The 27,624-nt window shown below is 38.4% G+C and overlaps 1 protein-coding gene across 3 annotated transcripts in view; it reads right to left on the bottom strand.

Annotated features, from left to right (window-relative positions):
* Positions 1-27,624, bottom strand: part of ATCAY (ATCAY kinesin light chain interacting caytaxin) — a 78,158-nt gene that overhangs the window by 32,565 nt on the left and 17,969 nt on the right. For 2 of the 3 annotated variants that reach the window (XM_074307827.1, XM_074307836.1), the window contains exons 4-11: positions 26,277-26,498; positions 22,348-22,533; positions 18,824-18,926; positions 16,402-16,533; positions 14,879-14,965; positions 13,674-13,772; positions 11,653-11,688; positions 5,974-6,006 (exon numbers count right to left, since the gene is read on the bottom strand). In XM_074307827.1, coding sequence (XP_074163928.1) covers positions 5,974-6,006; positions 11,653-11,688; positions 13,674-13,772; positions 14,879-14,965; positions 16,402-16,533; positions 18,824-18,926; positions 22,348-22,533; positions 26,277-26,498 — 898 coding nt within the window. Of the gene's footprint in view, positions 1-489; positions 1,635-3,477; positions 3,511-5,973; positions 6,007-11,652; positions 11,689-13,673; positions 13,773-14,878; positions 14,966-16,401; positions 16,534-18,823; positions 18,927-22,347; positions 22,534-26,276; positions 26,499-27,624 lie in introns of those variants that run through there. The other variant, XM_074307844.1, reaches the window with a different exon arrangement.

The following is a 27,624-nucleotide window of genomic DNA, read 5'->3' as shown; positions in this document are numbered from 1 at the left end:
ATCCCTTGTGATCAATTGTCCATTGTAGTGGCATCCATAGAAAGGAGAGGTCTAAGTGGTAGTCTGATCTCAAATCTCTTCTTTGGGACCAGTTCAAGGCTTTTTTTTTCTAGTCCTTTCTTTTCCTTTCCTTCCTTGCTTCCTTCCTTCTTTTTCCTTCCTTCCTTCTTTCCTTCATCTTCCTTCCCCTTCCTTCCCCTTCCTTCCTTCCTGCCTTTCTTCTTCTTCCTTCCTTCCTTCCTTCCTTCCTTCCTTCCTTCCTTCCTTCCTTCCTTCCTTCTTTCTTTTCTTCCTTTTCCTTCCTTCCTTCTCCTTCCTGCCTTCCTTCCTTCCTCTTTCTTCCTTCCTTTCTTTCCTTCCTTCTTTCTTTCCTTCCTTCTTCTTCCCTTCCTTCCTTCCTTCTTTTCCTTCCTTCCTTCTTTTCCTTCCTTCCTTCTTTTCCTTCCTTCCTTCCTTCCTTCCTTCCTTCCTTCCTTCCTTCCTTCCTTCCTTCCTTCCTTCCTTCCTTCCTTCCTTCCTTCCTTCCTTCCTTCCTTCCTTCCTTCCTTCCTTCCTTCCTTCCTTCCTAGATTTCTTTTTAGCTTTCTTTACAGTCTTCTTTTCTTTCTATTCTTCTTTCTTTCTTTCTTTTTTTTTTTTCTGTAGGATGAAATTGTGTGGGACTGGAAGGGTCATTTAGTGCAACTTTCTCATTTTATAGATGAGGAAACCAGGGTCCAGAGAATCAAAGTGTCTTGTCCAAGGTGACCAGGCGATAGATCCAGAGCTCTACATAGGAGCCTCTGCTTTCCCCCAGGTAGCGTTCTTGGGGAGAGGCTTATAGAATAAGTTTTCAGGATCAGGTGACTTACAGCTTGGGTAGATCTGGTTCAGCCTGGATTCATGGCCTGGGAGCACTGAAAAATTAAGCGGCTTGACCATGCTTATACAGCTAGTATGTATCAGAGACAGGATTCACTTTAGGTCTTCCTGACTCCAAGACTACGCTGAGCTGAATCCGTCTGGTTATATCCATTTGGGGAGAGAGATCTATGAAACTCAAGATGAGTTTGTGTGTGGAGCTTGTCAGAGCATAGCCACATCTTGGGGGGAGTGTCCATGTTAGAAACTGGTGGGGTACTTGGCTAAGTACTGAGAGGAAAGCCAGGGGGTCACTTGGTGCCTGGGGCACTGGCTACATGATGCTTAAAAAGAAATGGTCATGGACCAAACAATGAAAGGATTTGATGTGCTGATCTGCCCTTTCATACATCATTTAATTTGGGGCTATAATCAGAATAAGGAATGCAGGGCGAAGGCTACTGGAGATGAGGACAGATCCATTCTATCTCCACTTCTTTCTTCTCTGCTCACATTCCTTTGAGGAATGGTGAGTGGGAAAGGAGGGAGGATTGGAGAGTGACCCTGTTTGAAAAGTGCCAATACTGGACTGTTAAAAAAATAAAATATTTTCAAGCAGCTGTAGAATATATGAGATGTTGGAGACAGATGGGAGGTGGTGCCCTTGGTAGGATGGTTTTCAAAATGAGGGGGTGATGAGCTCTGCTGGGCACCAGGAAGGGTGTGTACAGGAAGCAACTGGTAACTGGATTCCTTCTTTGCTTCCATATCTGGGCTCTTGGATTCATGACATGCTAGAGGAAAAAACATAGTTTTGATTAGTTTTAGAAAGAAGTAAATTACATATTAAGGCCTGACTTGTGGTATTTGCTGATTTCCGAGGTATAAAATTAAATTATAAAATTTAAGTGAAATTTATGAAAATGTAACAATTGGCTCTTGAGTGATGATGTAAGCTGGCTTCAGAATACCTCTGCCTAGGATACTTCTCTTCTTTCCATAATAAGTTTATTGCCTGGTTTACAATCTTCCTCTTCATTCAAACTCCTCCTTTTGTAGTAGGGGACTTAAACATACATATTAATACTCCCTCATACAACCTTACTTCCCAGTACCTTAAACTACTAAATCCGCTGTTCTCCTGCAGCCTACACAGAAATAATCATACTTTTGATCTTGATATCATCATTCTATTCCCATGTTTAGAAACTTCAAAATTCCTTTCCCTGATCTCAATATTTTATCATTTTATCTTTTCCTTTGCCATATGACCTCTGAACCTGATCTTCATTTTCATTGTGTTTGCCAATCTCACTTCCATTAGTGCTTTCCCAGACCATCACCCTAGACTGGATATATTATCCTTTCTTCCCAATTTCACTTTGACTCTCCACCCTTCAATAAGCCTCAAGGGTTCCCCATTATCTCTAGGATCAGGTATAAAGTTGTCTGACATACTACATAGTCCCATTCTTCCTCTTCAATCAATCTACAATCCAGCTACATTGTCCTACTCCTTCTTCATAGCACAAAAGCTTCTTCCCAACTGCCTTTTCAGGATTTGTTCTTCATGATTGAAAACTATCTTTCTTTACTTTTTTTTTCTTATTTTCCTTTAAAAACAGAGCTCAAATCCTACCTACTTCAAGAGACTTATCCCAGTTCCTCCCCATCCCTAGGTGTACTTATTGTCTTTTGAGATTATTTTCCATCTAATCTATATTTATCTTATATGTACATAATTATTTACATGCCATCTCCCCAATTAGCATGTGAGAGTAAAGATTGTTTTTGCATTGTATAACATTTAGCATGGTGCCTGGTATGCAACAAGTACTTAATAAATGCTCATTGATCAATTTATAATATCTCCAACAAGAGTTCAACTAGCCTTTACTTGATGATGAGGAGAACCTCCATTCTCACAATGACGAGAAATTTGCTACTTCTTGAGGCAATCCATTCACTTTGGGACAACTTTCCTTATTAGGAAATTTTTCATTATTATCAGCTCATATTTCTCTCTACAAAATATGCCCCAATTTCTCTTGCTTCTGTTGTCTGGAGCTAGTCCTTTAATGTGACTGTCTTTTAGATACTTGAAGAGTGATCACATCCTTTCTAAGTCTTCTCTTCTCCAGGTTAAATGTCTTCAGTTCCATATTAAGTTTAGACTTATGTGCTATACAAATGTTAGTTATTATTATTATTAATAATACTTTTATTATTATTGTTATCTGTGTATTCACTTAACCTTTAGTAGCCACATTTTCCTTAGCTATAAAAATGAGAAGTTGGACTAGAATAGTATTTATATGGTTTTTTAAGATTGGCAGAGCACTTTGAAAATGACTTATTTGATCTTCATAACAACTTTGGGAGATAGATGCTATTATATGTCCATTTTACCTTTGAGGAAACTGAGGCAAATAGAGGTTAAGTAATTTGCCCAGAGTTGCTCAGCTAGTGAGTGTCTGAGGCTGGATTTGAATCAGGTCTTTCTGACTTCAAATCCAGAGCCACTTAGCTCAAAGGTCCCTTTTAGCTCCTCTGATATCCTTAAGGTTCCTTCTCGCTCTGACATCCAAAGAATCTCTAATATAAAGAACTCAGCCCCGAGTTTTTTTTTCCACAGACCTTGTTTCCTGATCCTCTGTGACCACTGAAGACCTGTTGAGGAGGCAAAGAAAATGACAGAGAGGTGATGACTTTATGTATTGCCATTTCTTCAATACAAGGGTCTGAGATCTCCAGGTGAGCCCTCCCTTTGGCACCAACCAAGACGTGATCCCTCTATGCCTTTGTAGGCAATTCTCCTATACTTGTGGTTGACAAAGACCTTCTCTGTGGTCAGAAATGTCCCCATGCCTAGTGAGGAGGGAGGGTTCTTCTAGAGGCAGATACATTATCTCTGATTGGGCTTATACTTACAGCCTGTCATTCCAAGTAGCACTAACCAAAAGCCTGTGCCCCATTGGTAAAACCCAGGGTACCCTCATGCCCTGATGAATGAGGAGAAAGATAGTCAGGGCGGGAGATGCTCGACAAACTCTGCGTTTCAAATCCACAAAGAGTTACTCAACACCTGCTATGTGTATAATTCCAATTAAGACAACTATGTATGTAAGGAAATGTGGATACAAAGGATGAAAACAAAGCATCTTCTGTCTTAAAGGAACTTATATTTTACTGGTGGGGAAGGAGATTCACCATAGACACAGACAAGTAAATATAAGATCATTTGAGGAAAAGAGATCATTAGAGATTAGGAAAAACAAGGAAGTCTTCCTGGAAGAGGCAGTGTCTGAGCTCCTGAAGGAAGAGAAGAATTTTGAGAGGCAATACATTTCATTTCATCCATGGGAAAGACTGATGCTGCAAATGTTTGGAGGTGGGAACTAGATTGGCCAGTTTGGATGGAATGGAATGTGCATAAAGGGAAGCGTTATGAAATAAGACTGAAAAGATAGGTGGGAGCCAGAGTGTAGAAGGTCTTAAATGCTAGGCTGAGGAGCTTGTGTTTTATTCCAGAGGCAATCGGGAGCCACTGAAAGTTTTTGAGCAAAGAAGTGACATGTTCAGATCCATGTCCTAGGAAAACTCCTTTGGCAAATGTGTGAAGAGAGGATTGAGGGACTGGTGGCAGAGAGATGAATGATTGATGAAATAATAAAGAGTTTTTTGAAGAACCGAAGGAAATACAAGCTCAGGTGTATCCTCTCATTCCAGAAAAAGGCTTTAGGTAAAGGTTCAGCAACAGGTTCAGCTAAGCTGAGAGGGACTTAGGATCTTTCTTCAGTCATATCATCTGGTTCCACTACTGATGAACATAGGAATTTTGACTTGCTCTGATACCAATTTGCCCTCCTTCTGCAGCCTAGTGATCCTCTGCTCTGGTGGGGAGGTGTTCACAATATTAATGTGGAACTTAATGTAGATACCCAATTGGCTTAGCCCCCTGAAACACAGAAGTTCTGAGCACAAGTGATCCATTAAACTCAGCTTCCCTTGTAGCAGGGATCACAGGCATTCCCCACCAAACCAAATTCACCTAGGAATTTTCCTGAGAGTTGTCAAGGAAGGAGGAAGTTTTGCAAAAATGTAGTGAACATGCAACTTTTATGGACTAAGTTCATTATATTTTATTTTGGAAAATCACAGAACCTCAATCTCAGAATGGCAAAGGACTTCAGAGCCCATTCCTGGACAAGTGTCCCCTCTACAATATTCACTTTCCTTTTTAAAAAGTTGATTTTATTGAATTTTTGGGGTAATTATATCACCTCCATTTCTGAATATATCCCTCCCTTCTCTTCTGCCCCTCTTCTTAACTTTATAACAAAGAATGAAAAGAAACAGAAAAAGGCAGAAAAATTAACTAAGACACATTCTGAATTTGAAGTAAATGCAATATTCCACACTTATAGTCCCCTACTTCTACAATCAAGGGAAGGAATGATGACATTTTCTCATTGCCAGGATCAAGCTTGGTCATGATAATAATGTAACATTCAATTTCATATTTGGGGGAGTTACAAGATCAATTTTTAATAATCTATTATGTGTAATTACAGAGTTTCTGCCATGCTTTCTGTTTCTCTTCATCCCTTCCCTTGAAGGATCTTACTCTATACTGATCTTCTAGACTGGTAAAGTCATTTACCATCAAGGTGTGACTGAAAGAAACTAGGATGGAAGAAAAGATTTAGAAATGCAACAATGTCCTCATACATCCTTAGACATTCTACAGTTTAAGTAACTCATTCTGAATTGGGGAAACTGAGGCTTAGAAAAGAGAAGTAATTTGTTAAAATTATGCAATAGGTGAATTATAGAGCTGGCTTTGAATGAATGTCTCCTGTCTCTTAAATTCATGGTGCTATTTGTTATGCCATGCTGCTTCTTGTGAATTTGAGGCACAATAATTCTGCCATTTGTGAACTGTGGGACTTTGGGCATATGATTGAACTATCATGAGCCTCAGTTTCCTCATCTATAAAATGGGGAGAATCATTTTTGCCTGACTTACTTCACAGAGCATGTTAGGAAGAAAGTGATTTTTAAACTTCAAAGTGTCATAGAAATGCAAACTATTTACTGTTATCAGATTTTGTACCACAATCAATTATTTACCTTTCCTCCATCACCTCTGGCTTTTCTTCTGATCTGTAAGGAACCAAACACACTTGTCATCTCAGGACTCAGACATTCAGGGATTAAAATGACTTCAGAGGGCATCTAGACTGCAAACTGACTAAGTAAGAATCCCTCTTCCCCTAATAGATATATATCTCCAACATTTGGATATTTAGCCTTCTCCTGAAAGTCTCCACTTGTCATGTTCCCCAGTGCCATAGGATACTCAGAACCACCTGAGCCCCTCTTAAGGGTATTTTCCTTTGAAAAATAAACCAAAAAGAGTTCCTATTCCCACAACCACTATACTGACCCAAACTGGATCTTAGATAATGGCTCACTCCATGCATGCAGTGTGTGTTTGGGATATAACTGACAAGGTCACAGGCTGACTTCATGCACAGTCTCTCTGACCACTGTTCCTCTTAGGATATTCCCCCCAAGTGTCATGGCTTCTCATCCTCTCTCTCTCTCATCCTCCTCTCTCTCTCTCTCTCTCTCTCTCTCTCTCTCTCTCTCTCTCTCTCTCTCTCTCTCTCTCTCTCTCTCTCTCTCTCTCTCTCTCTCTCTCTCTCTCTCTCTTTCTCTCTCTTTTAGATAGAAATAGCTTTATTTTTTCCACTTAAGTTTCATCAAGTAGAGTATTCAAAAAGCATTTACAAAAGCAATAAATTCACAACATGTAGTTCTCATTTTACATTCAATGAAAATGAATACACTCAAGTAACTACCAATTAAAATAGCATTTTCCAATTATTACTATTCCTTTTTTCATTTCAAGTTGACATTAGTTACTTTTAGTTACCTGGAAATTATAGTCATTTTCCTTCTTTATTTATCCTAAAATAATCCACTACCTAAAAATCAAACCTTAATGTTATTCAGATATTCTGAATAGCCCATTTAAGTCATATATTCTACATTAAACATAATACATGTACTTGATATTATATCAAAATAATTATTAAAAATATACTAAACAGTGTTGAAGACTCTTACATTTAGAATAATTCCTCACTTAAATAACTCATGGCTTCTCATTCTCAATAGCATTCATACATACTCTTAAGTAACATCCTATGCTCCCATTCCAAGTCTCAAAAGCATTATTCATGGATTCCAAGCTCCTAATACATATTTACTTGCTCTATTCTTTCACTGTCTAAACCCACATGCACATTCATAACACTTTCCATGCTATGGCTTTCATAGTCCTTCCAATTAATCTATATCTATTTCTTTATAAACAAACATTTACTGATCACCTAATATACACAAATTCTGTACTAAGTAATAGGGATAAAAAAAGAGGCCAAAGATATTCCTTCTCTCAAGGACTTTACAATTCAATGGGGGAAGATAACATGCAAACAACTATATACAAAGCAAGCTATATACAGGATAAATATGAAATAATTTAAAGGCAGAAAGGTGTTAGGAAAGGCTTCCTGTAGAAAGTGGGATTTTAGTGGGGCTTAAAGGAAGCCAAGGACATGTGTAATCAGAATGAAGGAGGAAGAGTATTCCAGGCCTGGGGGCAACTAGAGAAAATACTGAGAGGCCAGTGCCACTGGATGAAAGATTTGAAGAGTAAAGTGTAAGAATATTGGAAAGTTATGAAGAGTTTTGAATGTTAAACAGAGGGTTTTGTATTTGAGCCTAGAGGCAATAGGAAACCATCTGAGTTTATTGAGTAAGGGGGGACATGATCAGACCTGTTGTAAAAAGAACCAAAATCACATCACTATGTTAGAGTCAAGTTAGTGGGTCTGACTGTGGCTGATCAGACCAGTCCAAGCTCTGAATGTTCCACCACAGGTTGGACACACATAGTCCTTATGAACATTGGGGGAGCTTCTCTAACTTTGCTCATTTCATGTTTCTTTTGGACTAACCCAATTCTGCTTTGCTCATAGAACACAGCAACTTCTCTGATAAGGGCACGTCATGCTGGGTGGTCCTGTGCCAGTGTCTCCCATGCCGTACAATCAGTTCTAAAGTTCTTAAGAGACACTTTGAGAGTGAGCTCTCCCTACTCCAATCTATCCTCTGTTCAGCCAATAATATGATTTTCCTAAAGTATAGGTCTGATCAGAAATGGAAAGCAGCCTTGAAAAGGGCTCAGCAGTCCTTGTTCCAGAGGGGCTAGTTCCCTGATCACACCCTACAGTGCAGGCTATTGTAGCAATCATGAGGGCCTACACTGAAGTGGTGGCAGTGTCAGAAGAAAATGGGGTGTATATTTATCTATTGGTTTGTCTACTTAACTATCATCTACCTATCTGTCTATCTATCTGCCTATTTATCTATCCATCCATCTGTCCATATATCCATCCATCTATCTATCTATCCATCCATTTATCTATCATTCTATCTATTTATCATTCCATCATCTCTCTATTATCTATATATTTCTCTGTCATCTATGTCTATTTCTATTTCTATCATCTCTCTCTTTCTCTACATCTATTTATCTATCATCTATCCTATCTGTTCTATCTATCTATCTATGCATTTACCCATCCATCCATTCATCCGTCCGAATATCCATCCGTCTATTTATCTATCATTCTTTCATCTATTTATCATTTCATCATCTCTCTTTTATCTACATTTCTCTATCATCTATCTATGTCTATTTCTATTTCTATCATCTCTCTCTTTCTCTATATCTATCTATCTATCTATCTATCATCTATCCATCATTTATCTGTCTGTTCATCTGTCCATCTAAATATCTAATCTGGTGTCCCAGAGACTTAAGGAAATGTCAACCTTTTAATAATGGAAAACTACACTAAAACTTTTAGGAGACCCTGTGTGTATGTTTGTATAATATATACATGTGTACAAATATATATAATGTAGTATACATGTGTGTTTATATGTGCATGTGCATACACATGTAAAGTCATTGATAAAAATGTTGCTAGCACAGGCCCAGGACAGATCCCTGGGACTCTCAATCAGATCTCCCTCCAATCTGACATTGACTTTTTTCTTGATAACTCTTAAAGTCTGGTCAAATAAGTAGCTCTACATCTTTTTGAATGTATGTGCTCAGCTCCCTGGATCTCTCCATCCTTTTCATAGTTTCCCCAACATACTCTGTCAAACTGCTGAAATTGATACATGTTAAGCCTCTGGCATTTCCTAATGCTGTCAAAAATGGCAGTGAGGTAGGTCTGTCATTAGTCAGTCTGTGCTGATTCTTAGTCATCACTCTTTCTATTTGTAAATCCCCACACACCATCCTTTTAGTGTTGCCAGGATTCCAAGGTGAGTCCACTGGGGAAGACTTTGCTTTTGTCTCTTTCCTAGAAAATTAAGATAGTTTCCTGTCTCCAGTCATTGGCTGTATCTCAGCAATCACTTACTCCACTTTTGGTTTCCTACGATATAGCTTGTGTAATTCTGGTGACTTGAACTCATTGAAGGCAACATAGGCAGGCATGAAGATAATATATGCATACAGCTAATATATGGATGCCTTTGGAGGGCAGTTAGATACTCTCTCTTCATTTATCTTAGGTTTCAATTTTCTATCAACCATTTTTGTTTCATTGTTCCCTGTCTTGAATTGTTTTCTTTGGCAGAGAAAACAGAAGTTAAAAAAAATCAGATTACATTTGTAAATCATGAGGCACATAATCCAATGTGCCTGGCACATCGGAAGTGCTTTAATAAACATTTATTCCTTACATAAACATTGAATGATTCTCTCTTCTTTCTCACTGATTCCTTTACTCCAAATGGGATTTTATCTTTTCTTTGATCTTCTTGACTCTAACAAAACTAAAAATAATAACAACACCTCCCAAAACTGAACACCCCTTTTTGTCTCTAGAGGCATTTCATAATGTCTAGCAATATTTTCAAGATTTCTTCTGATTGTTATTTGTCCTCATATGAATCATTAGAAGTAATGACTGGTCATCTGGTCCCACAAGTCTTGGGAGGCCCTTCTATCATAGGTAAGATATATGCTGACCTTTTTAATTGGTTCATATCAGATCATTAAACATGAATCTCAGTATCTATTAGTAAAATATTATCATCCATTACTGCTTGTCTTTTCTTCCTCTGTCTCTCTTTCCTGATACTACCTATGAATTCATAGCAGAATTCTTTACCATCAAAAGAGATGCTTTCTTTTTAGAACTTCTGGATTTTCCATCTACAGCAGGGATAAAAATGAAATCCTTTAACAATCTGGTGAAACCTATGAATTTCTTTTCAGAATAATATTTTTTTTTAAATTTTATTTTTTAAGAATAGTATTTTTAAGTGCATGAAATAAAATGCAAAGGAAACCAATTCTATTGACATATGATTATTATGTATATGAATGTATATCTCTCTGTGTATGTATGTATGTATGTATGTATGTATGTATGTATGTATGGGTTATTTAAGTGGCTTGGAGTCAGGAAGACTCATCTACATGAATTCAAATTTGACCTCAAATGCTTATTAGTTGTGTGATCCTGGGGAAGTCACTTAACCCTGTTCACCTCATTTCCTCATCTGTAAAAAGAGCTGGAGAAGAAAATCTTGGCCAAGAAGTATCTTTACCAAGAAAACCCCAATGGGGTCACGAAGAGAAGGATACAACTGAAAACCACTGAACAACAATAATATATATATATATATATACATATCTATATCTATATCTATCATCCCCCTCCCTCTCTTCTTTTTCTCCTCCTCCTCCTCTCTCTCTCTTCTGCCTCTCTCCTTTCCTCTCCCTGTGCTTCTCTCTCTCCTTCTCCTTCTCCCTCCTTCCCTTCCTTCCTTCCTTCCTTCCTTCCTTCCTTCCTTCCTTCCTTCCTTCCTTCCTTCCTTCCTTCCTTCCTTCCTTCCTTCCCTCCTTCCTTCCCTCTTTCCCTCCTTCCTTCCTTCCTCCCTCCCTCCCACCCTTCCTTCCTTCCTTCCTTCCTTCCTTCCTTCCTTCCTTCCTTCCTTCCTTCCTTCCTTCCTTCCTTCCTTCCTTCCTTCCTTCCTCTTTCTTTCTTCCTTCCTTCCTTCCTTCCTTCCTTCCTTCCTTCCTTCCTTCCTTCCTTCCTTCCTTCCTTCCTTCCTTCCTTCCTTCCTTCCTTCCTTCCTTCCTTCCTTCCTTCCTTCCTTTCTTTCTTTCTTTTCTTTCTTTCTTTCTTTCTTTCTTTCTTTCTTTCTTTCTTTCTTTCTTTCTTTCTTTCTTTCTTTCTTTCTTTCTTTCTTTCTTTCTTTCTTTTCTTTCTTTCTTTCTTTCTTTCTTTCTTTCTTTCTTTCTTTCTTTCTCTTTCTCTCCCTCTCTCTTCTTTCTCCCCTTCTCTCCCAATTTCATGTACTTGAAGTTAAGAACCCTGATTTACAGGAGACATCTCATCTCAATTATTTAGAGCTAAGTGTTCAGCAGTCCTTTTTTGTGTCATATTTATCCATTGGTCAACTCTTCACGTGGGTTAGAATACCTTGTCTCTTTATATCCTTTTTGTCTTTATTTTTACAGTGAAGAGCTCTTCTATTTCTTTCCCAAGGAACACTTTTCCTGACAACATGGTAGGTTTCAGGATTTTATGAGTCTAATTTGTGCTCATTCCCTTGGGAGTAGAGTGTGTTGGTTACTAGATTCCAATATGGCCACCAACTCTTCCCCAAACCTCTTCTGCTCACATGCACAAAAGTGTTGCATACCTTTCTCTCCTGGCTTTGATTCTTTCTTCTTCATATCTGAAAGAAAGAAAAAGCAAAAGACATAGCTCATAACTATATGCAACAACACGAGAAGTCCTATATCCTTCTGTTCTGGACCACATTAGATACCCCTAGGTTGAGAATATAGAAACAATTTTGTTTTATATCCTAATAAGATTAAGATATACTGTAAAACTTTTGCGTGCAGTATTGCTCATGTTGGTATAGTTGGAGAGGCAGGGCAGCTACCAGTTGCACTAATGTATGGCTAGAATAAACAAAGACAAGGAGATAAACAGAAATTCTGGGTTAGTGTTCCCCAAACAGGGTCCTTTTATAGTGGCCATAGCGATGATTGCCTGGACAAGAGGGAGAGAAAGAAACCCAAATGGGGCATAGGTGCAGCTCCTGGGGGATCTGATTACACGGGAGAAGCTATTTTCCTTGCATAATGTGTGAAGTTGTAGGCATGAAGAATATCACAGAGGATAACATGAAAGCTAGCAATGACGGGGATTTTGACAACTTTTCTGAATGCTTCGTCATTCACTCAGGTACAGAACCCTGGATGTCAGATGTTGACATTCACTTGGAATTGAAATTAATTAATTAATTAAGTCAAAAGGATTGCTTTTGGTCCAATAGCTTTACTATCTTCCAAATACTTTGGAATCCAGCCACACTGAGCTTTTTGGTATTCCTTGCACACGACACTCCATTTTTCAATTCTGTGCATTTTCCCTGGCTGATCTCCATGCCTGGAATGCTCTTCCTTCTCATAGCAGACTCCTGGCTTCCTTCAAGATTTAGCTCAAATTGTACTTTTTGCAGGAGGCCTTTCCTAGTCTCCCCACTGCTAGTGTCTTTCCTGTGAGTTGACCTCCTATTTACAGGATGTATTTCATCTGCAAATAGTTATTTATATTTTGTCTTCCTCACTAGCATGTGAATTTTTAAGCATAAGGACTTTTTCTTTTTTTTTTCCTTTTTTTTTTTTTTTTGTATTCCTAGTGCTTAGGAATGCCTGAAACTTTAAGGATTTAGTAAATGCTTTTTGACTAACTACAGTCTAAATTTATTGAATAGCTTCAACATTCTGAGAGATAGACACAAGTCTTGCTGTTAGAAGGGATTGGAATCATCAAAATATATGGAGCAGAAATGGGACAAAGGGTAACAATCAAATTTTGATATAAGGATAAATATTATAGCAGTGATTGCTATCTAAAAATGGAATGAGCTGCCTCAGGAGGGTTAATCTCCCATCTTTGTGACTCAGGTGGAGGCCAGATGACTACACTGCTGAATATCAGGGCCTTCTGAAGTTTCTTCCAACCCTGTATTCCCATGGTTCCAATTCTGCTTTCTAGGGTTACAAAACTCACACATTCCTTCTGTATGGTGGCCCTTTACATATATCAACAAGAATCATGTGTTTTGCTCTCTCCCTTCAAATAAATCTTCTCTTCTCCATTTAAGTACTTTTTGTTCCCCTAACCATTCCTCATAAGCCATGATTTCCAGATGCTTTTTCATCTATTTCATCTATTTCCTTTGACCACTTACTCGTTCCAAAGAATTTACTTGCATAGACTTCAAAGGATCTGCTATTTTATTGGTATGGGAAATGCCACCATTAGTCTAGATTATAGCCCTCTCCATCCTTTATCAGATAGTTTCATATGTTTCTATGCCCCTCCTCAACCCAAATTCATCAGAGGGCAGCCAGCATCCTGGTGATGACTGTCACTAGTCCTTCTGATGAGAGATACATCAGTCCAATGTGAAATCTTTCTCAGTTGATGGGACCAGTTTCAGCTTCATTTCCATTGAAATAGAAATTGGAATTACCCCCCAGCCTCAGGATGGAATGGGAAGCAGACCTGAATGCAATGTGGTTCCCAGGAGGGGGCACAATGCTTTTGATGTGCTCTGAATATATGGGAGATGGATCCTGGGAGATCCTGCTGGGGTCTAGCAAGGTGGAACACTTCAGGTTGGATGGCAAAACTGACACTTACTGTTGAATGCAGTCGGGAATCTGCACGTGTTCCATGGGGATGAGCTGTTCCAATTCTTCCAGGCTGTGCACATACTGGATCTTACTGATGAACTTCACACTAGGAAGAAAATATGATGGAGATGCAGGTTAATTGGTCACAGTGGGTGTGAGGTGAATGATAAAAGTGACCAAAGATTTTAGAGTTTGTGAGACACTGTAGGGATTATTTATAGTCCAGGAATTCTTAACCTGGAGGTCCCTGAACTTTTTTTTTTTTTTTTTTTTTAAGTTTTGATACTGTATTTTAATATAATTGGTTTCTCTTGTAATTTTATGCATTTTATATCATACATTTAAAATATGATTCTAAGAAAGTATCCATAAATTCTATCAAATTTCCAAAGGGGTACCCAGTTCACATTAAATGTTTACAAATGCCTGGTCTAATCTATCTCCCTCGCTTTATCAATGAGGAAATTTAGAAGTAACTTGTCCCTGCTCATGAAGCTAGTGAAGGGACAGAGAATGAATGAATGGACCTCAGACTGGAAATGACCTTAGAGGTCATCTATATCTTGCAGCATTCCTTCTACAGTTGATAGATGGTCATCCAGCTGTCACTTCTAATCGTCCCTCTCATCTCCAGGGAGGATGATAATTCTCTCTCTCTCTGTCTTGTGTTTTAAGACGTATATTCATTATCTTACAACAGAGGCTGGGGCAGGCCCTCTTTAATACCCAAGGGAGATAATTAATTGAATCAACTCTAGAAGGAAGTTCAGAGACTGTCTAGCCCACAATTTTTTTCCTTTTACATTTGCGAAAGTGAAACTCAGCCAGAAGATGGAAAAAGCACATTACAATGGAAAGAGTCCCATATTTGGAGTCAGGAAACCTGGATTTTGGGTCTACCATTTCTTACCTGTGTAACTTTGTCTCTGTGGGCCTCAGTTTCCTTAATAAATTGGACTTGATGGTTTTTATAGTCCTGTACATCTTTAAATCTATGATTCTAAGAAACTTGCTTAAAATCACACAACCAGTAAGTGGCAGAGCAGGGATTTGTCTCTAGGGCCAATGTTTTTATACTATGCTACACTTCCACTGCTGTTCAATTCAGCTGCTTTTTGGTCCTGTGTGTGGGGAGACCAGGGAGCTCTATTGGAGAGAGTTCTCTTTATTTCACCCTTCTGACCCACACTGGTCAGAAAGTTTCTTGCTTACCTGATGAAGGGCCTGGAAATGGCCAACACTGTTCGAATAAACCAAGATGGGTGAACAATGATTAAGGATTTTAGGTTTTTCCGAAGCCTGTTGGGGAAGGCAAAAAGGAAAAAAAGAAAATTCAATCAACAAACATTTCTTTATCTTCCCCTCCCTTCTCTTCTTCCTTCCTTCCCTCCCTTCCTTCCATCATTCTTTACAATTCTGTCCAGGCTTCAAGTGCAGGATCCATTCACTGCTCCAACCCTACTGATGATCAATAAAGAAGCTTTAAAATACCTTGGTTCTCATGTTGGCCAGTTTGCCCCTCCTTAGGCAGACTAGTGGCCCCTGCTTCTTGTAGATCAATATATTGATGTCAGATTTAGTGCAGACATCCAATCAGCGTAGCCCATTGCAGCTCAGAACTCGAGCTAGCTATACTTCCAGCCTCTTAGGTAGCAGGGATCACAGGTATTTACCAGAAAACCCAGCACTTGACATACAATTTTTTAGTATCTACCATGTGTTAGACATACTGCAGCTATGCATTGAGGAAGTTGGTGCAGTGGATGGAGTGCTGGATTTGCAATTAGGAAGAGTTAAAATTCAGCCTTGGACACTCAGATTCCTCATCTGTAAAATGGGGATAATAATGGCACCTACCTCCCAGGTTATTATGAGGATGAAATAAGAAAACAGTTGCAAAGTGCTTTGCAATTCTTAAAATGCTATATAAATGCTAGGTACTGTTATTATTACAATGCTCTAGGGAATATAAAAGTGAAGAAACATTTAAATTCTGCCCTTGAATATGGGCAAATCACCTAACCTATCTGTCTCTGGAGCAATTCTTTTAGATCTATAGATTATAGACAGATGGTGATCTGAGTTGGTAGAGGGAGTTTCCATAACCAATGAAATCACACAGTCTAGATGTATTGACATAATACCTAATAGTAATGGACAAAAAATGGCAGATCTAGAAGGGTTCTTATAACAAAGAAATGGCAGAACTGGAAAGGCAATTAGGTCTCATGCAAGAGAATTTTGGAGTGGGGTGGACTTTGGAAAATGTCTAACCAGGGGTTATTAACCTTTTCTATGTTATGGACTCTTTTGGCAGTACTGGTGAAGCCAATGGGACCTTCTCAGAATAATGTTTTTAAATGCATAAAATATCATAAAGGGGGAAGAGGTGGGGGGAAGAGTGGGAGAAAAATTTGGAACACAAGATTTTGCAAGTTTAAATGTTGAAAACTATCTTTGCATGTATTTTGAAAATAAAAAGCTAATTTTGTAAAAAAAAAAATGATCATAGAGAAAATTAAGTCAGTGAAGATAAAGCTATTTCCCCATCCAAGTTTAAGCTCTCTCATTTAGATCAAGCCAAATTCTCTCATTTAAAGATGGGGAAACTGAGTCACATAGTAAGTAAATGATTTGTTCAGGGTCACATAATGCCTCAATTGAGCAAGCCTTCCTTGTTGACCTCAAATTCAGTTCTTCCCCCATAACACTATACTACTTCTTCTGATACTCACCTTCTGTCAATCATCTGATAACATTTCTTCAGCCAGCCAATACCCGGCATTCTCCGTCTTGGGGTAGCTCCATTCAGATACACAATCATATAATCTTCAGCTACAAGGAGCTCTAAACTGCTAATGACATACCTGGGAACCAAAGTCAAGAGTCTGAGTATGGGGGCCCTGTTTTCTGTAACCAAATATCCACTTCAGATGCTGTTTCCGGAGACTCTCACGACCACTTTCCACTTTGGGAAGTCATTGTGCCCAGTTCTGCTGAGGGGGATGGTCACCTGTCTTTTGCCTACCCTACAAAGGGCTCATGAGATTAGCCATCATGTACACACATGATTACCTTCATTTTCTAGATAGGGAAACGGAGACAAACAGTATTAAGTGACTTGCTCAGAGTCACAGATTAGAAAAAAAGCCTGAAATAGGATTTGAACTCAGTCCTTCCTGATTCCAAATCCTGTACTCTATTTATTCACTGCATCACCTAGCTCCCTACCTCATCTATATCCATTCTGTCTTATTTGTATACATGCTACATTCCTTCCCACTTCTCATTAGACAATAAGCTCACTGAAGTCAGGAATAGTAGTGGGCTTTTTGATCTCTTTAGCCCTAGAATCAAGCCCAAGACCTTGCATATAGAAGATATTTAATAGAAGTTTATTGTATTTTATTGAATCTTTCTTTCTAAAAAATTTCTCTAGTTTTATGTGTGAGAATAAAGTGTCCCTTTATTGAATCTTTCTTTCTAAAAAAATTCTCTAGTTGTATGTGTGAGAATAATGTGTCCCTTTATTGAATCTTTCTTTCTAAAAAAAATTCTTTAGTTTTGTGTGTGAGAATAACGTGTCCCTTCACCTGAGGATCCGGATTCAGCTGCATGGTTGGTCAATGTGCAGGCCTATCACTTACCAAAGAGCATGGCCATAGCTACCACATCCACCAAAACATCCAAAATGCCAGCAGGGCATGGGGCTTGGTTTATATCAGACTATCTTTAGTAGTGAACGCTATGCAAGATAACAGGTCCTCCTGGTGGCAAAAATTAAATGGCAAAAACGGAGATAATAATACTCTTAGAATGTTAGAGCTGGGAGGGACCCTAGGAACATATAGTCTGACCCTCATTTTCATTGATAAAAAGTAACTAGGTGGGTAGAGGGGTGAGCCTCAAGATAGGAAGGCCTGAGTTCAAATCTAGGGTGAATAAAATATGTTAAGTGTTTTATAAATCTAAAAGTGACATGCAAATCTTTCTTATTCTAGTTATTGTTATCATGAGGCAAATGAGAGTCAACTAAATACAATGAAGAATTTGAGGAGGAAGATATCACTTTCACCTGAGCAGAGATCAGGGAAGGCTCTGTGCCATGTATTAGGCTTTAGGGTAAAGGGGGACACTTCATCAGATGGAAGTTCTTAGAATCTATGCCATATCCCCCAAATACATTTTGCCCTCTATCTCCTCCCTGTCTTAGTTTACAAAGAGTTGGTCCTTTTCACTTCTAAAACTTAGTGATTATGTCATACCCATGTAATCTTGCTGAATTTCATATCTTTAAAAAGAAAGGCTTATACCAGATGACCAAAGTCATTTTCCAGCTCTAAAGCTATGATTGTATGAAAGTCAGAGACCCAAGAATTCAAAATTCTTTATTGTTCTCTTGTTCACAGGGGGAAAAGTTCAGATTCCTTGCTTGACACTCAAGAATCTTTCCAATCTTATCTCATCTGACTTTTTTCCATATACTCTATGACTCAGTTATCAAAACAGTTTTCTGTTCCCTGAACTCACCTTGAGCTTTCCTACCTTCATGCCTTTGTTCATGCTGTTGTCATGTCTGGAATGCTCTCCTTTCCCTTCTTTGCCTGGTGATCTCCTAATTATCCTTCAAAGCCCAACTTTAATAACAATAAGGGATGATTACATAGTATTCTACATATAAGATTCTTTTTGATCCTCTCAACAATCCTGTGATATGTCTTTTATCAGACATTTTAAACCCATTTAACAATTGAGGAAATTCAGACTCAGAGATTAATTTACCTGACTATGATCACCCAGAGAACATCAGAGGTAGACTCAGGTCCCTCCTTTAAATTCAACCAGCTTATTACTACATCACGCTTCCTCCTTTACTTGCCAAAGAAGTCATTTAGACATTCTTCTTAGCTTCCGGAGAGCACTTTGACATCTTTCTATAACAGACTTAAAATATTATAAAATGCAGTTATTTATATTTGTCTTATTTCCCTAGTAGACTGTGACTCCATGAACATAGGGATCAATCAAATTTTGTATTTCCTTCTATACCCAGTTGAGTATTCATCATAAAAGTAACTTCATTCCTAGACAATTCTGCACCCCTGTACCAGAAGGCTTCTACGAGGCTGAAAGCCTCTTCTTCATGACTCAACTTACAAGAAGAGGTTTTCCATTATGTAATGGTAATCTGGAGAGTTACTGTCTGGGAGATAGCAGGCTGCAAAGACGATGATAGCATTCAGACCTTCACCGTAGTATCCTGGGAGAAAAATAGACAGTGAATTACAGAGTGAACACCATTGGCAGATTCAATACCCTTTGTGGTCCTTCCAACTCTTTGATTTTATTATCTCAAGAATTTGAAGCAAACCAGTACTTCCTGCCTTCTTTCCCTCCTCCCCATCTTGTGGCATTCCCCAAATATTTCTTCCCCCTGGAGTTTGCAATGTCTCTTTTACTACTGGAATTTTGAAGGCCCATTGAGCTGAAATAAATCCAAATGCCTTCAGTTAGTGAAATTATTATTATTCCATTTTGTTTTCGTGAATGTTATTTAATGACCAGACTAAGTTCTTCCCATGAATGCTAGTACACAGACATTACCCAGAGTTCCCTAAGATTTGCAAGCTTTTTATCTTGGAAAGAACTTTTATCCTCTGAGAAGCCATGTAGAGAGATGGAAAAACAAGGGGATGGGGAGACTAACTGATGTTGCTTTGACAAAAAGCATGGAAAGCAAGCAAAGTTGAAATTTGGCATTGCAGTTGAAGCTGCATGAAGGGGGTGAGGAGTGATCCAGTAGCTTGAAGTATAAAGCAAATTGAAGTTTTTGAGTCTACTAGAATTCAGTCCACAGCACCTGTCCTTTCTGCTTTTCTGCAGTGATGCTTTCCTTTACTACTTCACTTCCCAGTTTCCCTCAAACTGGTGAAAGGAGAGATAGAGACAAAGAGATTGACCTTGACCCTTTGGCTGCTTTTATCATAGTGTGCAAATAGTGTGAGAGAAATTATTATTAATAAATGAGAGAAAAATCTCCTCATTTTAGGCCCAGTCCCTATTAAAAAATCAATTTTTAAAGGATTTGGGGAAAAAAGGATTTTCAAAAAAAGACTTTGAAGGCTGATTGATGAGATTGCACTAACTCTTAGGGAACATGCTCCTTAATCTTGATAGACCATATCCAATTAGGGGACCTAACTTTGGTTTCGAGTATAAATAGAAACAGACAAGTTGTTGCCCCAAAGAGAACAGTACCTTGTATCTCTTCATTAGAATTTGGAGTGACTTAGATCATGAAGAAGAAAGCCAACCAGACAGTTCTAAATGGAGATTGATTTCCGAATCTAGATTGCTTAAGATGGCTGTCTCACAATCAAACTACATTTTCAACAGGAGGAGCTGAAAACTTCTGACCTACCTCCCCATTAAATATCCACCAATCAAGGTTGATTTTTACTTATCAGGATGCATTTCCTTTCAAAAAATATTTAAGACTTTCAGCATCTCCATGTTTTTGTCTTTGCTTTTCCAAGAGAAACCACTGACCAGCAATTTATTGGTTATTAGCTAGCCTAATTAATAAATTGATTAGTAATTACTCAGAAACTATCTCTTGGGTTGTTTCATTAGTTACAAGTGATCATTTAAATATCTGTTTTACTCAAAGTTTTGATTAAAAATACAGCCATCTAAAATGATTTCTGCCAAATAGGTGATTTCTGAATTATACATAACTGCTTATGAATCCAGAGAAAGATTTAATAAGGAAACAAGTCAGGAAAGAAGCAGTAAGAAGTAGAAGCTATGCGTTTCTTTAGATAACTGCCCTGCACATGATGTTCAGCCAATGTCCCACTGGGCTGTGCTTTGCTAATCCAGCATCTGTTTAGAGCCTTCCAGTGACAAGTAACTCATTAGTTATGAAGACAACCAACTCTACTTGTGGAGAGCTTTAATTATTAGGATGGAGACAGGGAGGTGGCTCATTGAACTGAGCCTTGGGCCTGATGTTAGGAAGCCCTGAGTTCAAATCTGCCCTCAAACACTCACCAGACATATGACTCTAAGTAAACCCACTTAGCCTCTGTTTTTCTTAATTCACTGAAGAAGGAAATGGCAATCCATGCTAGCATTTTTGCCAATAAAACCTTATACCAGCTCATGAAGAATCAAGTATGACTGAACAACAAAATTATTAGGAAGTTTATTTTTTTTAAACTAATGTTGAGCTTCAATCTGCCTCTGTGACTTTTACCCACTAGTCTACTTTCTCCTCATTATAGTCTTGAAAAGGCAAGAATTTTTATCTCTATTTAACTAATGAGGAATCTGAGGATCCGAACAATAAAATAAATAGATTAGGCTCATATACCTAGTAGGTGGCAGAATTGGGATTTGTTCTAAATTTCCTAACTCTCATATTTCTCATATGAAATATCCTAAGAACAGTAAAAAAAGAAAAGGAAAAAAAAAGAGGAAATAAAGGAAGATAAAGATGTGTAATGTATGGGAATTTGTTTCACCATCTCTCTCTTTGGGTCTCCCAAGGACCTAAGTGAATCAGAGAAGGAAATTAGATTCTGAGAAATCTCTGCACTTTAAAATAACACTTTTTTTTTTTTTTTGCATGTGACCTGGCCAAGGTCACACAGCTAGGAATCATTAAGTTTCTGAGGCTGGATTTGAACTCAAGTCCTCTTGACTTTAGGGCTGGCGTTCTATTCTCTGAGCCATCAAGCTGTCCCCATTTCTGGTCATTAAAAGGTTACTAGTGGGGAGGTGGGGAGGACTGTGCTAAATAGAGGACCTCCTGTAACAGGGAACATTATTGATGGAGGTGAGGTCACTGGCCAAGCCTGAAGATACAGATATAGATATATAAGAAATATAGGCAGAGTTTGTAGAGCATGAAGAAGAAAAACGCCACCATGAGCAACTTTGTCCAGAGCTTTGGAACTATGGAACAGCTGCAATGAATTCAGCCTCTGCTTCGATCAGACTAGGTGAGTTAATAAAAATTTCTGCTCTTTTGCTATCCTTTGCCCCTGAGAAATGTTGCCATCCTCCACCATTCCCTCAACCCATATGAGCCACAGAAGTAAATGAGGAGTCTCCAGCATGGAAGAATGAAAGGGGTTGAGAAGCCTATCTCAGCTAAAGTAGCTTACAACTACATGTTGAGGAGAGCATTTCCCAATTTGTACATTAATTTTTTCACAAATTAAACTGTCTTGATTTGTTGGACTAGAGGAGAGAAATTCAGAGAAAGGATGATTCTTAGGGATGGGGGCTGAGCCAAGATAATTGAATCAACGACTGATGATTAAAGTCTGCATCATCCCTTTGACATAATCTTGGAAGGTAGCACTGTGACATGGGAAAGCAGCTTTTGGCTACTGAAAGCCAAAGGCAAATTAGCTCCTTTTTTTTTAAAAGGAACAGTTCAGGTTCTGAGTGTCCTCTAGTGTCCATGGGAGATAATGCACTAGACATTGATGGTTTTGTGCATTAAGCAGATGAGAGAATAGTTCAAGCAGAGCACCACCTTGTGACTATTTTAGACGTTACATTTTAAATCATTCCAAATCCTTTCTGCTCAATTATATGCAAATTATGGATGTTTAAGCCAAAATGTCACAGATGGAAATAAAGGCGTCCAAAGCTTCCTCAGCACTCACCTCCATGAGTCACCACTTTCATATAAGGTTTGATCATCTGGAGATCAATTCTGTGCTCCTGCTCACCGATGATGACCGTTCTCCACAGGCGCCCATTGGCAGCGCCTCCTTCTTCAGCTGCCCCATCCCCAAAGAGGTCTGCACTGTCACCGGGCATGTTCTTAGCAGTGGCCACAGGGGTGTCATCTGAAAGCAAGACAGGAAAAGTCCTTATTTTTGTCTTCCTGGCAGCAGAGGATTAAAGAGTTCTCATTTATCTTCAAATCCATCATTCAGTGAAAATTCATTAATTTCATTTATTAAATTCTATATGCAGAGCACTGTTCGGTGAATAAAAGGTTTGGAGAGACACAATTTCTGTCCTCACAGAATTTAAAATTTATTCGATGCCTATTGTGTGCCTAAGACTGTGAGGGATATAAAGATAATTTCTATCCTGGAAGAACTTGACAGCATTTGGGGAAGATGAGACAATAACAGCAAGGATAGTTCCCATTTCTAATAGCGCTTTTTTCCCCCCTGAGGCTGGGGGTAAGTGACTTGCCCAGGGTCACACAGCTAGGAAGTGCTGAGTGTCTGAGACCAGATTTGAACTTGGGTCCTCCTGAATTCAGGGCTGGTGCTCTATCCACTGCGCCCCCTAGCTGCCCCTCTAATAGCGCTTTAATCATTGTAAAATTCATTTTTTACAACCACCCTATGAGGTAACAAGTGTAGATTTATTTTAAAAAATCTCTATAATACAGATGAAGAAGCTAAGGGTTCTAGTTAGGTGGTTTGCCCAAGATCCCACAAGTATTAGATGGCAGAGCAGTGACTCAAATGCAGCTCTTTTCATTCTGCCCACTGGGATCAGACTGGGTATACTGGAAAGTCTTTGATCTTCTGCCTTCCTTCTTCTTTGGCTAATGGTGTCAGAGCCCTTGCTGCTTCTGTTCTCTTACAAGCCAGGGGAATTGAAAGAATTCTTTCATTGGAGCAAAAACTATAGCCTTTCCCTGCCTCAATATTCAATTCATGAGATTCTGTGATCAAAATACTGATATCTTTGGTGATGAGCATTTTCTGTGCAAATCATTTATCTCTCTGAACCTCAGTTTCCTTCTCTGTGAAATGGAGAGAGGCAATATGGTATGACAGAAAGGTTGCTGTTTTTGGAGTCAAGAGACCTGGGTTTTGAATCCTGGCTCAACTATTCAATACTTGCAAATCCTTTCCCCTCCTTGGGCCTCAGTTTGCTTTTCTGTAGAATGAAGAGGTTGGACTGAATTATTTCTGAGATAATGTGATAGGGATACAGGACTAGATGGTCTATAAAGTCTGTTATAACACTAACTCTAGGATTCTTGAAACAGTTCCTTCTTGGACTTGTGAGGAAAGGGCTTCAGAAACTTGCATACACTTTAGAAATAGGAGTGATTATTTTTCTAGCCTTTTCTAGATTCTTGCACCTTACTCTGAATCATATAGCTTAGAATTCACTTGTGTGCTGTCTTGAGCTATTCAATACTGTGGGTATTAGTGTCACCTCCCAAACCAAGGACAACGTCTCACATCATTTCTTTGTCCCTAATTGTATCTAGTATAAGGCTAAGCATGTTTGGTAAATGCTCGAGGCTGATTATTCCTTAGGCCAACCAAGGGCCTACTGTAATCAGAGGTCAGTCACTTTCTTATGCATAGATTTAGTCATGTTTATTTTCTGCTCAAAAACTTTCAGAGACTTCCTTTTGCCTACTAAGCAAAATTCAAATTACTTTGATTGGGATTCAAGGCTTATGGAATCTTTCATATTATCCTCCTCCACCCTGTGGCCTAGTCAAACTATAGGACTCTTGTCTGTCTCTTGAAACTCTACTGATTGTTCCTAAATAAATCTGGGAAGGAATTTAGAGAAACCACTCCAATATCTCTGCCAAGAAAGTCCCACAATGGGGTTACAAAGGGTTGGATGTGACTGAAAAATGACTGAAAAACAATTTCTGACTCCAAATCCCATGTTTTTTCTACTTTATAATGCTGCCTCCCTATATTGGGCATGTTCTCTATTTCTTTTTCATCTATTGAATCCCCACCCATCATTAAAATCCAACTCAAATGCCATTTCCTTCAGGACTCAGCCAAATTTTGTATCTCTCTCAGCACTGAGCATAGGATTCTGTACACATAAGTGCTTAATAAATGTTTGCTCAACAACTTCAGCTACAATGAATAAATAAAAGGATGAATGTACTTTGTGGTGTGACCAGCTCTTTACCTGAAGGTAGCTTTGTAAATAGCTACTTGTCAAAGACTAAGATTAGCCTGGTTACTGACTTCTTCAGACACTGAAACCAGTATTTTTTAGCTTCAAGGACCCTGGGAGTGGGGCAGAAGCAAAGTCAAGAGGGGCCTGGAAAATCTTTGTCTCTGGGGATTAGTACAGTAAACAGGTCATGAAATGGGGGTGGGGGGGTTTGAGGATAGGCTGAGGCTGAATTCGACTTTAAAATGGACATTGTGGAAATTTCTTCATCCTACTCTTAGCTCAGCCACTTACTAGGTGTGTGAACACATTAATAGCTCATTTAACCTTGCTTTCCTCATCTGTAAAATGGGGATAATTCTCCCTGCTTTATAAGGCAACTATGAGAAAGTGTTATAAAAATAAACCTAGAGAAATGTAATTATTATGACAATTATTAAAGTCATCAGAACTAGTCTTAGAGACCAAAAAAAGATCAGAACTAGGAGTCTTGTTTAGAATATAGAATGTGACAAAACATAGAACATTAGAACCTTGAAAAGTGAAAATCTAGAACCCTAGATTTGGAGAATGAAGAGCTAGATCCTGGCTCTTCTATTTGCTAATTCTGAACAAATAGTGATATTTTTGAGCCTCAGCTTTTTCAAATGCCAGAAATCATCTATGAATATAGAACACCGAGCTGAATGGAATGTTTGAAATCATCTAGTTCAATCCCTTAATATTTTGGATACAGAAACTGAGCCAAACTCAAACCCAGGTTTCTCAACTCCATTGTACCATGCTCTCTCCCAATATTTATTGAGTTTTTACCCTCTGAAATTTCACATTTTTGCCTTTATCTGTCTCAAGTTAGGGACCCAATGAGTCAATACTTGTTACTAGTCATGATGTAGTAGAAGGAACATTGGAGGTGAAATCAAAAGATCTGACTCTACTACTTATTCCTTGTATAAACTTTTGAAATCCTTTCACGTCTTTGGGTCTTAGTTTCTTTATCTGTAAAATGAGGGCGTTGGACTAGATGATATTTAAGGTTCCTTTCAGCTCTGAGATTCTATGTTCTAAGGTTTCTTTCAGCTCTGATAATTGCATTCGATGTTCCAAGAGCCCTTCCTTTCAGCTCAGACATTTTGTGTTTCTTGCTAACAGAGTTGAGCTCCTGATGTTGCTTTAATACATATATGGAGAATTGAGGAGGTCCAAAATGTCACTCAGCCCCCCAAATAAGATAATTTGGTAAAATAATCCACCAAAGAAACCTTGAGAGGCCATGTAAGGATTGAAACAGGTTCCATGACATTATTTTGTTATTGTTGTTTTTACAATGTAGCTAGCAATAAAGAAATGAATTGCTCTTTTAAATCTTCCCCCAAGACCTGGCTTATAATCATTGATGAAAAAAAGGACATTTATGTGGGGTAGTAGTACTTTTAAGTTTTCTAAGTACTTTATACTCATGATCTCTTTTGAATCTTGTAAGAACATTATGAAATAAGCATTAGAATTATTATTCCCATTACATAGATGAAGGGACTGTGATTTAGATATTCTGATTTTTCTAAGGTCAAACAGCTATTATATTTCAGAAGCCCATATAAATACAGATTTTTCTAACTTTAGTACAACATTCTTGGAATTAAAGCCAAAAAAACTGGGCTATTGGCTAGGACAAGACCATTACCTTCCCACTCTAGCTCATTGCCATTTCCGAGGAATTCCAGGGAATCTGTCTCATCTGGGGTTTCAATGTCGTCCACGTTGATGTCCAGGTCATCAGGGGTGTCCAAGAAATCATCAGACAAGACGGAGCCCTCACTTTGGTCCAGTGAAATGTTGATTTCAGGAGCAACGAGTGTCTTTCGTTTACGATGAGCCCCATTGAAGTTTAAAGTGTTTGGAGGAGCTGGAGGTAAATTTAAAAACACAATAAACATTTATTAAGGCCTTATAATGTGCAAGATATTGTATTTAGTGTTAAGAATAAACAAATGGAAAGAACATAGTGCTTGCCCTCATGGAACTTACATTCTTCTGAGGGGCTAGATTGAGATGGATATGCAAATAACTATGTTACAAGTTAGAATAAGAAAAGGGAATGCAAAGTAGCAGAGGCAGGAGAAATTAGAAGAGAGATCCCATCCAGCAAGGGGGTTCAGGGAGGGGCTTGGGAGAAAGGTAGACCTGAGCATGTCATTGAAGAAAGGAAAAATGTTTCATAGGTGGAGATGAGGAGGGAGTGGGTCCCCCGTTCTGGAGGAGAACCTGCACAGATTTACAGAGAGCAGAAGGGAGGGGCAGGACTAAATCCGACAAAAGTTAGTAGTAGTTTGATTAGAATGCCATGTGTCTAATGAACTATCAATGAAGCTGTAATTGTGTTCAACCTTTCTAGAAAGCAATTTGCAATTATGAAAATAAAATGGCTAAAATGTCCATGACCTTTAATCTGCTGCTAGCCCTGTACCAAGGAGGTCTCTGACAAAAAAGAAAGGTTCCATATATGATAAAATATTTATAGCAGCACTTTTTGTAGTAGCAAAGAATTAGAAAGATACCTATTGCTTGGGTATATTATTGTGATGGAAGAAACACTCTAAGAAATGATTAATATGATGCAGACATGGAAAGAGAATTGATGCAAAATGAAATGAGTAGAACAAAGAATACAATATACATGCTGATTAAAACAATGTAAATAGAGAGAACCACATCTACAATTATTATATCAATTACAATTATTATATTAAATTTAAACCTGCCCTTTTATAATTCTTACCTATTACTCTTTGTTCAGTCCTATGGGAACAATTTGAACCAATGCAATCTCTCTTCTATGCTGGAGTGATATACTTGAAGTATTTGAAGAACAAAAGTTACAGACAAATTGCTGATATATATTAGAGAAGGGAGTTTCCACACTAGAAGTTCCCACACACAGATGAAACTATAGATTCAGCAAACAAAAAACTCATAGCATTTATTCTCATTAATTTTTCTGTGCACTTTTCTGTTCTTTTAAAAATAATAAT

This window comes from Sminthopsis crassicaudata, chromosome 1 (genome assembly GCF_048593235.1).
Source record: "Sminthopsis crassicaudata isolate SCR6 chromosome 1, ASM4859323v1, whole genome shotgun sequence".
NCBI lineage: Eukaryota > Metazoa > Chordata > Mammalia > Dasyuromorphia > Dasyuridae > Sminthopsis > Sminthopsis crassicaudata.
The sequence above is the reverse complement of the archived record's forward strand: the minus strand, read 5'-3'. Positions and strand labels throughout refer to the sequence as shown.